Genomic DNA, 13,169 nt, shown 5'->3' with positions numbered 1-13,169 from the left:
TGGGTCTACTGTGAGGAAAAGTGCACGGAATCAGCAAAACATTATTTTTTTCAATAAGATAGTGCTGAGCTGAACAACTAGCAGACAAAAGTTGGGTTTTAATCAAGCACTAAGACATCTGAGCGGCATGAAGCTTAGAATTTGGAAAAGGTAGGAGCTAATGGAATTACGCGAAGCCGTTTTAGGTATTAGGAGGCGTCAGACAACTAGAAGGTAATGGAAGTGACTTTCAGGGCATGTAGCAGTCCTACGAGTGTCTCTGTGTTATTATGCAGATTGTGAATCAACACAGTGAAAGATGCCAAGACCCATCAAGCAAGATGGATAGCCAAAACATCCGTTCAGACTGTTTATTTATCCGTGGCATGTGCATATGTGCGTGTTGCCCACACATCTAATCTGCCACATAAACAGATTTGTACATCAGTGCACGGGCACAGGAAGTTTATTCCTGCTTGAAAGAGTAGCAGCTAAATGGTGGGTGGAAGAAAAGTGGGATAAAAAAAAAAAGGAGGGAAGAAAAGAATCTCTCTCAGTGATGACCTACTTTCACACAAGAAATCTTGCCGGAAAAGTAGCTGGAAGAGCTGAACTTCTAATTAAACTGGTGTTCAGGAGAAGTTTAGAAGCTGGAAACAAGGTGGAGTCTAAAGTAAGGCTGGTCAGTGTTAAAATGGAGACAGCAGGAATGATAAATGGGAAAAATAGGCCCGATGCTGCAGATGCACGCGATGCATGCATTTTCGGCCAGAGTTTAACATCTGCTTCGTCAGAAAAACAGACGGTGGGATTACCAGGGAGAACGGGGGGGGGGACATGTCCATACACAGTTGAAATCATAAAGCACCAACTGCTTACACACAAAGACCCGTAAAAAAATGTTCCTTCCCACCTCAGGTCAAAGGTCAAAGTGAATGAGGTAGGAAAAACAATAACTTAGGATTTACAATAAAAACAAAAACATGATTAACTTTCAGTCATATTCCTGGCAAAAAAAAAAAAAAAATGGACACCAAATAGTGGTGAATTCCAGTGATTTTTGGGTGGAGAATGATAACAGTCCAGGGACCCACCGCCATGATCATTAAACATGACTGTCCGATGTTTTCCGTATCTAAACAGCCATATTGTTGGATAGACAGTAGCTAATACTGTAACACTCAGTCCCACAGATACATGAGCAGATTCATCTCTCACTGCCTGAAACCTTGGTGGAAAAAAAAAACAGAAGGGCACTTTCATTTAGTACCAGGCTGCAGGTGGTTGTTTTCATGTCAGGTGAGAAATTGTTTTGCTGGGTGGATGCTTCACCAGGATGACAACATTTATCCCCAAGTAGCACCACAGCAGAATGGCACTTTGAAAGTTAAAAAAACATCTGAAAGGCATATGTTTTGACTTCCCGATCCACCATTTTTCTGTGCGATCCACACCTTGATTGCCTCTGGAAACTGTGGCTGCGGCGTCACATCGTGTCGCTGGAAGCGGCTGCCATTTGCAGCACGATGGCTGACAGAGGATCCACAGCCGCTCTGCTTCTCACCTCTTCCTCCACACCTTTGACAACCAGATCTTCACCGTCTTGTCGCTGGAGAGGAAGAGAGAGGGGAGGAGGGGGATGAGCGAAGGAACAAAAACAAGGAGAGCACAACAAACGGCGGGGGAAATAACGGGACATCAATCAGGCAGTCCTGCCTTTCAAAACAACTCATAGCGCATCAGAAAGATGCGTACTTCAAAGCGTGCTTGTCTAATGCACAGGCCCAACACACACTTCATTAGAGACCATTCCCCACACCGTCTGTAACGCCTCACTGAAGAGTTTCACTCTGCATCGTCATGAGAACTCTAATATCAGGTTATGCTTTTATTTCCTTTTTTACACTTTTTTCACATGTACCTCCACCCGCTGTTTGTAAGTCAGGGAAAAGTTAAATCAAGCACATTCAAGAGGGTCATTAGTCATTAGAGGAGGTGGAACTCTACACTGAAAAAACGCTCTAAACATAAGTAAAAAATGTCTTAAAATAATTTGGCTTTGAGCAGGTAAATAAGATGATCTGTCAATACAAGGAATATTAAAGCACTTGCTATGCATTTGAAATTTTTTTTATTCTTATTTTTAATGCAAGTCATCTTCTTCCATTGCTAAAATCAGGGAAAATAAACTAAATGAATTGACTTTCTATTATTTCAATGTTTGCAGTTTAACACAATAAACTGCAAAATTAAATATTAGCAAGTAATTTTTTTATAAGTGTATTTTCCCTTGTATAGAGCAGGTAGGTAGGACAATTTATCAATGGAATAAGATGATTTGCATTTTAAATAAGATAAAGATCTTATTAGCTTAATTAAGGTGCATAATATTCATTATCTTCATTATTCCAAAGGCAGATTGTCTTATTTACCTGCTCAAATTAAGGGGGAAAACATTTATTTTAAGACATTCTGACTTATTTTCAAATCAGTTTTGCAGTGAAGGGTGACCCTATATGGCATTATTAAAAATGCTCTATTTAGGATTAACATATTTTCCACTGAGAACCTTAAAAGGATAACTTTAGTTTATTTAAATATAAAAAAACAGCATTTCCTCTGATAGGGGGGCATGGTAACTGGGGCCTGATCCCAGTAATGCATGCCCTCTTAGCCTGGGATAACATTGACAGTTGGGACTGTGGTCCTGATTTAGTGCAGGCTTGCTAAAGTTCACGTTGATTCATGCTTTATCCTGGACTTATAAGGCTAGACATATTATCTGTGTGCAAAAATATTATTTTTCTTCCTCTAAAAGCTTCTCTATTCCCCCAGTTTCTCATTTGTTGTCTTGTTTACACTATTCATGTTGGTCTGACTCATGTTTCCACTGGTTAGATGGGTCCCTCCTTAAATATACTTGGATCAAGTAATTAGGTAATTAGCAGGACTTTGAAGAATTTGGTTAAAATGAATAGTTATAGCCGAAAGCTTCTGTCCCTGTAGCTTTGGCACAGTCAAGAGTAAGAACACTATTCTGGTAAAGAAAGGAAGTATGGACTGATGTGCTGAATCCAGACAGCCTTTAGCGGTCCAGAAATCACTACATGACAGAAACGCACATGGATGTTGCTAGTTGAATTGGGACTACAGCTTTCCGGAAAAGAACAACAAAGACATATCAAAAAGCTTTAGCTCTCTACTATACAAACAACAACAAATGAAGGTGTGTACATTTTTTTCTGTCAAATGGAGAACATGTGAAGCAATAATTTCAGAGTACACAGCAGTATGAGGTGGTCTGTGCTTATAGCTTATGTGACACAAAGGATTGTGGGAATCCTTACAAGTTCTTAGCTCCAGTGAGGGACTTTGCAAACTACCTATGCTAATAGAAAAGATGACAGGACGCATACAAGCTCTTTTTCCTACTCCTTTCCTACTGCCATTACTTATCACTGGTGACTGCTGACACACTGTCACTTCAGCTAAAGAGTCCTTACAGCTTGGGGCAACGAACACAGAGCCCCTAACTTCATGCTGAGGAAGTACTTAAGGCAATTTGATTTAGGCATTTTGAACCAAATCTATCTAAAAGCTGCAGGATACAGACCCTGGAGGACTTTGCATTGAAACCCCTGTTTCAAACCAAATAATAGGAGCTACCATAACGCACATAAGTACTTCTGCCATGAAGTTACACCTCTGGTTCAGTTGTCATGGCGTGGGATATTGCTGCAGGTTTATGCATACTACCTTTATTTGTTGACTCTGTCAGATGACATGTTAAGACCGGATCTTCAGTTTTAATGAGATCACTGCAAAAGCTGATCTGATGTTTATTACAAACATCTTAAAATGAGTATTTACCCTTACTTAGAGCAACTAATTAAGATGATCTGCCAACAGAATTATTAATTTTTTTCTCCATAAAATAAGATATTATGCACTTGAAAGAAGATAATGGTGCTTTTATCTTGATTTAAAAATAAATCATCTTCTTCCACTGACTAATTATATTACTTGCCTGCTCAAATCAAGAGAAAATAAAGCAAGTCTGTCAAACTGACATTTAGAAGTAGATTATTGTCAAAAAGTGGTCATCATTACCATGGTGATTTTGAATAATGACATTATTAAAGGTCATTGTTAATTATTGTTAATTTTTATAAACGTTTGTAATAATCACCTTTTTATTTGCTTTTACTTTTCAATGAATTTTTAGCCTCTTATATTTTTAATATTTTTTGTTAGAATAAAATCTAAATTCAAATTTAGGCTTCAGACTTATTTGACCTTTTAGATTGTAAACAAAAGTTTTAAAGTCATATTTTTAAGTACTATTACAATTAGTAGACAACATTTCTTTATGTCCAATCCTACAAAACCGTAATGGGACATTTTTCTGAATTCCTTTGGGTCAAGACTGTTATTCAGGCTTGTCATTGATGGGGTAGCAATTCATGAAGTAAAACCTGCTTACACCCAAACAGAAAAGAAGAGGAACATAAGCAAATCAAATGAGAAAGAAGTGAATAAAAACAATGGGAAAAAAGAAAAGAAGGAGGAATAAAAAAAATAATTTTGGGCACAAAGAAGAGAAAATTCAGAGCAGAAGAAGTACAAACAGGAAGAAAAGAATGAGCGGTTTAGAGAATACCAGAGGAAAGGAGGGTCGGTGTGCAGAGGACAGGCAATCATGGGAGGCTGGTGGCTCGGCCCTTGATGGCCAGGACCCGGCGAGGAAGACATGGGGTTAAGCCTGGCACATAGTTCCACAACTTCACCCTGCAGTCACTGGGGTTACAGGAGGAGGAGGAGGAGGAGGGGTCAGATGAGGAAGAGGATGGAGGAAGTCAGAGCAGGAAAGAGTAAAGTAAAGGTCCAGATCAGGAAATCTTTGCTCATAGAGAAGATGGTCTGAAGCTAGAAAACAACAGATGATTAACCAGGTTAAAGACAGAAAGCAGACTCAGGCAATTAAAGCGTTGCTATATTTGTTTCATACAGTTATAACATCAGAATTATAGTTTAACATTACCTCAGCGACTCGAGGCTGACATGAAACAGCTTATTATCAGGCATGTTCCACAGAAAGACCACCTTCTAGATAAAGGGCAAACTTTTTACTTCTGATCTCACCATTTAATATCGACTAGAATTTGAACTTTATGTCATTTGACATTTCTAGCTCCAAACCGCTCATTAAATCCTTTTCAGAAGACCTCAGTAACTGATTACCTACAAATTATTTTACATGCATGAAGAGACTGGAAACAAGAAAAAGCTGGTTGAGATTATTATTATTCTCTTTTTTTATATATACTTAAAAACTGTAATAGTCACAATATATATTGTCCAGTTTACATTTTCTGATGTCACAAAAAAGCCTTTAGGGTGTTTTATGATATCTGATACAATACAAAGAAAATTGCTTTTTATTTAACAGAAAAATAAAAAATATGTCATGCATTCCCCTTTATTTCCCTTTTCCAGAGTTGGGCATCGTTTGAATTTGAAAACTTCAAGTTCCGTTCTTATTTATCCTAATTAGATTCTTTTAATAGTAAGGATCATACACGTTCACCTTTTGAATTATTTGGAGGTGAACCAGAGCTCTTTGGAGATTAAATAGACTGAACTTTTAAATGAATTTTAATTCCTTGAACATCAGACTCTATAAATTTTCACATTGTTATTGTCAAGCAATATGTTGATATCAAACGAATAAACTTGGATAAAAGTTGTATGAATTTTATTTTCACAGGACACTTTAAACTTCTACATGGAGCTTTCTTCTGGGGGAAAACAAAATGTTTTAAAACACAGTTACACATATCCAGTGTCTAATGCTGCAGTTATCCATGCAATTCAATAAAACTTTATTACTTTATTTACGAGATTATGACATTGGTGCGGTTCTAGGCAGAGTCTCTGAGCGTGATGTTCTAAGAAAGGAATCACTACAGAGGTTATATCCCCAGCGCTGTTCACTTTGTTCCTCTGCTCACAAAAGTAAAAAGTCATTAATTCCACTTCTAGTGGAGAGGGACTGAGGCAATCAGATTTCGTACTCCATTGTTCAGTTAGTGGGTTTCAGTTGAAAAGGATAACAAATAAAGTAAACTATGAATAAAGTTGTGCTTAAAATTACTTCTAACTCTGCCATATCTAGATTAAAGTGGTTTACAGCCCGTTAATAATGTGCAGACAACAAGCTAGGTAACTGTTCAAAAATAAAATACCTTTGGGAGCCTCAGTCACTAAGGAATTAAAGGCGAGGCTCTCGTCCTGAGTCCACTGGTGTTTAATTATGCACATTGCTGAATGATTGCATCACACTTTTGAAAGTCGAAACACAAACAGATGACTTTGCACACACTCCTACAAATTCTTCTTCGCTGGTATTTGGGAGCTTTGTCTCTGCTCAACGGACTGGGCATAGAAATCAAACTAAAAATGTGCACAATTCCAGGAGAATCGAAAGGTTTCCAACTGAGTCTCTGCACCCTACCCTTTACTCTAAGACCCCTACACACTGCCATCATGGGGCGCCCGAGGAGCAATCAGGGGGTTAAGGGTCTTGCTCAGAGACCCAGAGTCGCAGTCTGTGGGAGTAGAGTTCGAATTTAGAACCTCAGGATTCCAAGTTCAATGCCCTAACCACTAGGTCGCCACTCCCCATATAAATTCAGCTTTGAAGGTCTCTGAGGTTAGTAAAGAACTTAAGAAAAATCATTATAAAGAAAAAGAAACGCCACAGGGGTCAGTTTTAGATAAACCTAAAGTACAGTTAGGGTTGGGTGTTTATGCAATTAAAAACTTAAACTATCTCATAAAGCACTGTTCAGTCAAACTTTTAAACTGGAAAAAGTAAGACTGACCAATAAAAGCATTCATTAGAGAAGCAGCGAAGCTGTAGGCCTTCTGTCATTTGCACCATACATCTGTCTCTTATTCTGGAGGAGAAGCAATAGAAAAATGCCACATTTATGCCTGCATGCAAAACCTTTATTTTGTGGCAGTAAATTACACCACAGTAAACATGGAGGTGGCAGGATTATACTGTGCTTTTTTTCGACAGAAACTCTTCAGAGTTGATTAGAATTATGATGGAGCTAAACACATGAAGAAAACCTGTCAGAGGCTGCCACAGACTTGAACCTGGGACAGAAGGTCACCTTCCAGGAGATTAATGACTCCAAAACGCAGACACCAAAGAAATGATTTAGATCAAATCATACGGATGGGGTAAACTAGTTAAAGTTCATTCCTATATCTAACTGAGAGTATGAGAGAAGATTTATAAAAGGATCACCAAAAATTCATTTGATAAAGACATCCCTTGAAATACTAAAGAGCTTCATTGGCAATAAAGCATTCTTCTGTAAAAATACATGTTGCACTATTCACATTTTTTATATTTATGTTTTATATATATAAAACATTAGGAAACCCTAGATAATTTAACCAGCACTATTTAATTTATAGAAAATCCAAAGAAAAGCAGAGTCCTGGGCTTGCGAGGGCCGGTCAAAGTACAGAACTGGCTTTCAAAAATTGTTTTTCTTGTTTTTTGTTTGTTTTTTTATTTAATTCCCTCTGATTTTCCTTCCGCTAACCCAATATGCACCATTTTGTATTGAGCGGTACCATAAAACTCCAATGACAGCAGTTTTTCTAGAAAAGAACTTCTGAAGTTTGTGGTTGTAAAGTGAAAAATAGGAAAATAAATAATGGATTTTAATACATTTGCATGCAATCAATCACATTTCTTAATATAAATCTACTTTAACATACCTGGAAGCTGTAAAGATCTGTCTGGAGTTGGTGCATATGGCATTAATCGGGCTCTCGTGACCTCTGACCTCTCCTATGGGCGTGAAGTTGTCTACATTCCACACCTTGAGCATGCCGCCCCGACAGCCGCTCAGCAGCATGGGCCGGCCGGGGACGTAGGCCAGTGCGCAGACCCAGTCCTTGTGGGCATTTGGGATTTGCTGTGAAGTAAGAACAGACCTGAATTAGGAGCTGAATGAAATATCTGAGGTTTATAGAAAAAATTAAAATGCAGTAAAACATGTGAAAGACTTGGGCTACTGGGGTCTTTAAATAGAAACAGATAAACATACGTTCAGTTTTCCCTTTATAATGAAAAGAAATGAGTTATCATGAGGACAACATCTTCCTTGAATTAAAAGTGAACCTCATTGTTGCTAGGCAACATAAAAGTACAAGTTTTAGAGACTGTTTTTAGAATGTGCCACAGCTATTCTTAGGCTGCGTGTCTATTAGCTTTGAGTTTTACAATGGCTTCAAACAGAATTCATAAGCCAGGAATGATCTGTTCACATCGACATGAAGGTCTGCAAAGTAGGACTGGGATGATTAAGATGAGAACACGTGAATCTTAAGAGTTATTTAGCTTTCTGGGTGAGACAAAAAGCATTTTTGTTTCTATTTGGCAAAGCAGTTTGAGGGTTCATTAAAGAAAGTCTTTGCTTTTAAATAAACCTTTGTGCTATTTTATTTGCAGAAGGTTCCCTGAGCCCTGTTTGCCTTCTGAGAATAAACAAAAAAGCCACAAAGACATCAAACAATCCGACTCTAATAGGAAATAGTTTTTGCTTCTTTTTTCCAACACGTTTTTTGAGAGATCCTTCATGAACAGAGAACCCACAAGACCGTGATAAATCATGCTAGAGCTAAGATGTCAAACTAAATCAGTTGAATCAGTTCAAATGTTATTTCCTAAACCACAGAGCAAGCACAGGTAGAGCAATTTAAATTTTATGCAAGGCTTTATTAAACTTTTATGACTCCAGCAGTTTGGGCTTTAATGTTGTTCTATAATTGCATTCATCTCAGCCACCAGGGCAGCACATTAAAGCAGCTCGGAGCAGAGGAACGCACACTGAGGAAGACGTGTTTTTCTATTAAATTAATCCTCTTTTTTGTCTTTCATCTGTCACTGAAGATTTCAAACATTTTATATTTGCTTTTCACAGAAAAGTAAAAAAAAAATAATAATAATATCCGTCACATTTAAGACGTGAACAATAATTCAAACATAACTTTCCTCGTTAGTTTGACGGCCTGCAAATTTAAGGAAGTATTTTGTGTCACTTTAAAACCAAAAGCAGTGAGACTAGAGAGCAGCCATACCTTTAGGTCATAGAAAGCGCATGCATCTCTACTACTAATGAATCATTAGTGTTGCGTTTCATTTGATTAGACATTTTTTTGTCGTTCAAATTGAGGCTCGAGTAATATTTATATTTCATATTCATGTTTATTATATAAATGGTAAAATCCAATATCTGCCTAAGGAATTTTTCCCAAACAAACAAAACGGCAGCAAATATCTGGGATCAGACTGGTCTTAAAAACACATATTGTTCAATCTCTCTTTAATTAGCATATATGGCTTACTATCCATCTAGGCTATGGAAAAAAATGTGGAGCAGACGTATATTCCTCTTTGTCATTTTTCAAAAGGGGTTATACAGGTGAACGTGTCTACAGTGAAAGGAGTAATTGAAAACAAACTGAATCTATATTGCCACCACAAATGGTGAAAAGCATGGGAGGCAAAAGAGAAAAGCTCCTGAGCGTACAGCAGCAGAAAGGGGAGTCATGAGATCGCAAAGTCTCCATGGCAACAATGTATTTGAGCAGTTTTGTACATCTTTAACAGGAGGACCAGTCATTGGTGGTTAAAGAGCTTGAACACACCTTTTCTGGGATATTCTCTTATTCAAGGATGACAAGTTTATCCTCAAAAAGGTTTCAATGGTCTCTAAAGAAGCCCATATTTATTTATGTTTGGTACAAACATTTTATTAAACATCATATCCAACTTAGACAACCTTTGTGATACTGAGGATTAGCACTCGCTCTGCACTCCACCATATTTCTTCCGCTCCACTCACATGCACTGATGGACAGTAGCTTACATGTGTGTGTTTTAAATAAAACTGTTCATACCAGCATTTATCACACGTGTGGATTTTTGGTAGAATTCTGATGCAACATTGCTACAAAATCACTACCGAAGTATAGCAGCAAACCAAAAGCTAGGTAAGCCTGATGCTGTTATGCAGATGTTCCATCTGCGCTGATGAAACTGGACTCAGATTGCTGAAAGCCTGGAGGGATCATCCTGTAAGTAAACTGGGTTTACATTCCAAAGTTCAGCTGATAAATAGCTTGACCACTCAGAGGACATGTAACTTTGGAACAAAAGTCAAATTTTACATTTTACTCACTTTATCCCACAAAAGTTTGCACAATATAAAACAGGTTTACCATAGATGGCACATATACTTTAAGTATCAGAACTTTATGTGTCACAGAACTTTCTTTGTTCACAGCTTTTTCACACCATCAGATTGTCTTAAAATGCAAACTGTGTGTATTTAGCAACAGCTTGACTTTGAAGGTGGGGAGAGGAAAATAATAGGATCATTGGTTATCGAACAGCAGCTCCACAACGTTTGATGTATGCCTCTGAGGTAGAAGCCAGATCTACGAAATAAATAAATCACCCTTAAATGCTGGCACAAAAATCTGTCTGAATTTTGTTTTTGTTTTCCCTTTTTTCTTGTTTTATAGTCCAAACAAAAGGACAAATCACCAATAATTTTACAGTTCAAACTAAATGTTACCAAAAGCATCAAGTTGCTTGTTTTTACTCTGTGCTGACCTTTGGCTAGAGGAATGGACACTACCCTCCATTTCTACAGACAGTATTATAATGTGAGGATGTTTTTCTGTGTTTACATATTGGCTAGGAGGACAGCAACCGAAATTTGGGAAGACAAAAAATAAATCTGTGCAACTCAGCCTAAACATGCAGTCACTCACATTCTAGGAAATAAACAATACATATTTCACAACAGCTGAACGATGCAGGAGAGAAGGAAAGAATGAATGTCTATTTACACACAAAATAAAAAAATGCAAATCATGTCTATATTAGTAGATCATTACAAATAAGGACATGATTAAATTGTCTGATTCCAACTGGATCTTATCTTCAAAGCTAATGGGAAGGTTATTTAGAATTAATTACACCCCTGTTGCTTTCAAATAGGCCTGGGTTAAAATATTTTCACCTAATTAGAATAATAAAATTTCTTCTCAAACAAGTTTCATAATAAAAATGAGAAATTACATATACTGCATTCATAACTAGCTTTTATTTCAATCATCCCCTCTGGAGGGGGACCTTAACCTGAAGAAAATCGAACCTCAAGCTGTGTAAAATGCTGGAAAACATTTATTTTTTGCTAAAAATAATGAAAATATAACAAACTAACCGTTTGCAGCTAGTGATATCACACAGTGAGATAGTTTATCGGTTATGGATTCACATCTAAGTGATGAATTAAAGTTACTCTGAGCTGGAAGGACAAAGAAAAGATTTATAGTCACAAATAAAAACATTCTAATAATCAATAAAATCGATTAATGATCCAGCAATACAACTTTCAAAGGATTCAAACTGGAGAGAGAAATGTGTCGCTAACCAAGTGTATCATCACCAGGTGTCACTGCATATAGACTGCTGATTTTAAAGTGATCCAGGAGTATTTAAAGCAATGCAAAAAAGGAACTCATCTGTTACCAGGAGACCTCTATTCTATAAAGGACCAGGAGAGTCACTGAAAACAAAATATAACTGCTTGTAATTGCACATTTTAAATGACACCTTTTAAATAATTATTCAAATACTACTTTTTAGGATTTTAAAAAGAAAATGGAAGCTGAAATGGAAATTACCCTTTTAAATGTTTGATAAGGAAAGGTATTTATAACCAGATTTTTGAACTGTGGTTTTTAAAAATCCATTTTGCAAAAAAAAAAAAAAAAAAAACCAGATTTTTGAACTGTGGTTTTTAAAAATCCATTTTGCAAAAAAAAAAAAAAAAGGCTTTTCAAATTGCAGCAATGAATAATGGATTAATACACACAATATACAATTCCTCTTTAATAATTTAATTAAAGATGCTGAATTAAAAATTATTTTGAATCTAACTGCATGATTTAAATGTCATATTTATAATGGGTTTTTATTTATTTATTTTGGAATGACTCTCCTGGTCCTCCATATGGAATAAGAATTATAAAGGAATGTTTAAGAATGAAGCATATTTGCCTATTAGAATGGCCTATCTAAAGTTTGGAACTAAACCAGGGCTCTTCTCACAACCTTTGCTTGTTAGAACCATTTTATAAACATGTCTCATCTCTGGATGTGTAACACAAATAGAGGTTTACCTCACAGGCACTGAAGCAGTTGAAGTTAAATGTATTTGACTTTGTGTGACTAAATACAAAAATGTCTTCCTTTTTTTTCCAAAAAAAATGAAAAAACAAATTAAAACGAAAACCACGGACAGTTCCCCTTCAACTTAATTCTTCAATGCAGACCTGAAGAGTTTGACACATGTTGCATAATAAAATAAACAAGGAGGACTTAGATAATCGACATTAACACTTTACACTATACTAACACTTTACACAAACAAGCAAAAGTCTGTTAAATCTTTTACGCCTTACAGAGAAACACAACACTTATTACCCTGCAAATCTGCATACACACTGTAAGCTATTTGGTGAAGGCTATATTGAGACATTCATCAAGTTTGGGCAGGAGGGGGGTCCAGCAGGTTGCAGTCTACAGTAATTATAAGCATATTACTTCCCACATTCCTTAAGGAAAACAACAACGGAGGCTGCCTTTTATGGTGGTGGTCAGGGCACGGCAGCTGCCAGTAATAATACTGTAGAAGTTTTTAGCGTTAACACCATAACACGTTACATTATTATACCCAAAGCCACAATTTCATCGCATTACATAATTATAAAGAGACCACAGAGTCAGGGAGGCTTTAAAATTGATGGTGTTGGCGGCTTCACAAATGCGGTTAAGGTCATATGCTACAGTCCGCAGCAAAGAGCGAGTTGATTTAATTCCAGCTCTGGAAAGAAATAATTGCGTCCTGTGATTTGGTTTTGTCTGTTTGAATAAACAAAAGGCAAAACAGAAGTTATGCAAAATAAACTGGGAAAGTGATGTGCATGCAAATGAGTCAACCACATCCGCCCACAAGCCGTACGTTTATGCATTATTAGCATACGCAAGCAACGGTGGGTACACAGGAGACAGTAGAATACAGCCACAA

General features: G+C 37.0%; 1 protein-coding gene across 5 annotated transcripts in view; it reads right to left on the bottom strand.

Annotated features, from left to right (window-relative positions):
• Window positions 1-744: 744 nt before the first annotated feature.
• The window catches only part of kif21b (kinesin family member 21B), a 100,498-nt gene continuing 88,073 nt past the window's right edge, over window positions 745-13,169 (bottom strand). For 3 of the 5 annotated variants that reach the window (XM_015400342.1, XM_015400345.1, XM_015400344.1), the window contains 3 exons: window positions 7,780-7,979; window positions 4,640-4,776; window positions 745-1,588 (listed from right to left, as the gene is read on the bottom strand). In XM_015400342.1, the coding sequence (XP_015255828.1) occupies window positions 4,677-4,776; window positions 7,780-7,979 (300 nt within the window). In that variant the 3' untranslated portion in view covers window positions 745-1,588; window positions 4,640-4,676. The remainder of the gene's footprint in view (window positions 1,589-4,639; window positions 4,777-7,779; window positions 7,980-13,169) is intronic. The other 2 variants (XM_015400346.1, XM_015400347.1) reach the window with 1 other exon arrangement.

This window comes from Cyprinodon variegatus, unplaced genomic scaffold (assembly GCF_000732505.1).
Source record: "Cyprinodon variegatus isolate N-32 unplaced genomic scaffold, C_variegatus-1.0 Scaffold1094, whole genome shotgun sequence".
Classification (NCBI taxonomy): Eukaryota; Metazoa; Chordata; class Actinopteri; order Cyprinodontiformes; family Cyprinodontidae; genus Cyprinodon; species Cyprinodon variegatus.
The sequence above is the reverse complement of the archived record's forward strand: the minus strand, read 5'-3'. Positions and strand labels throughout refer to the sequence as shown.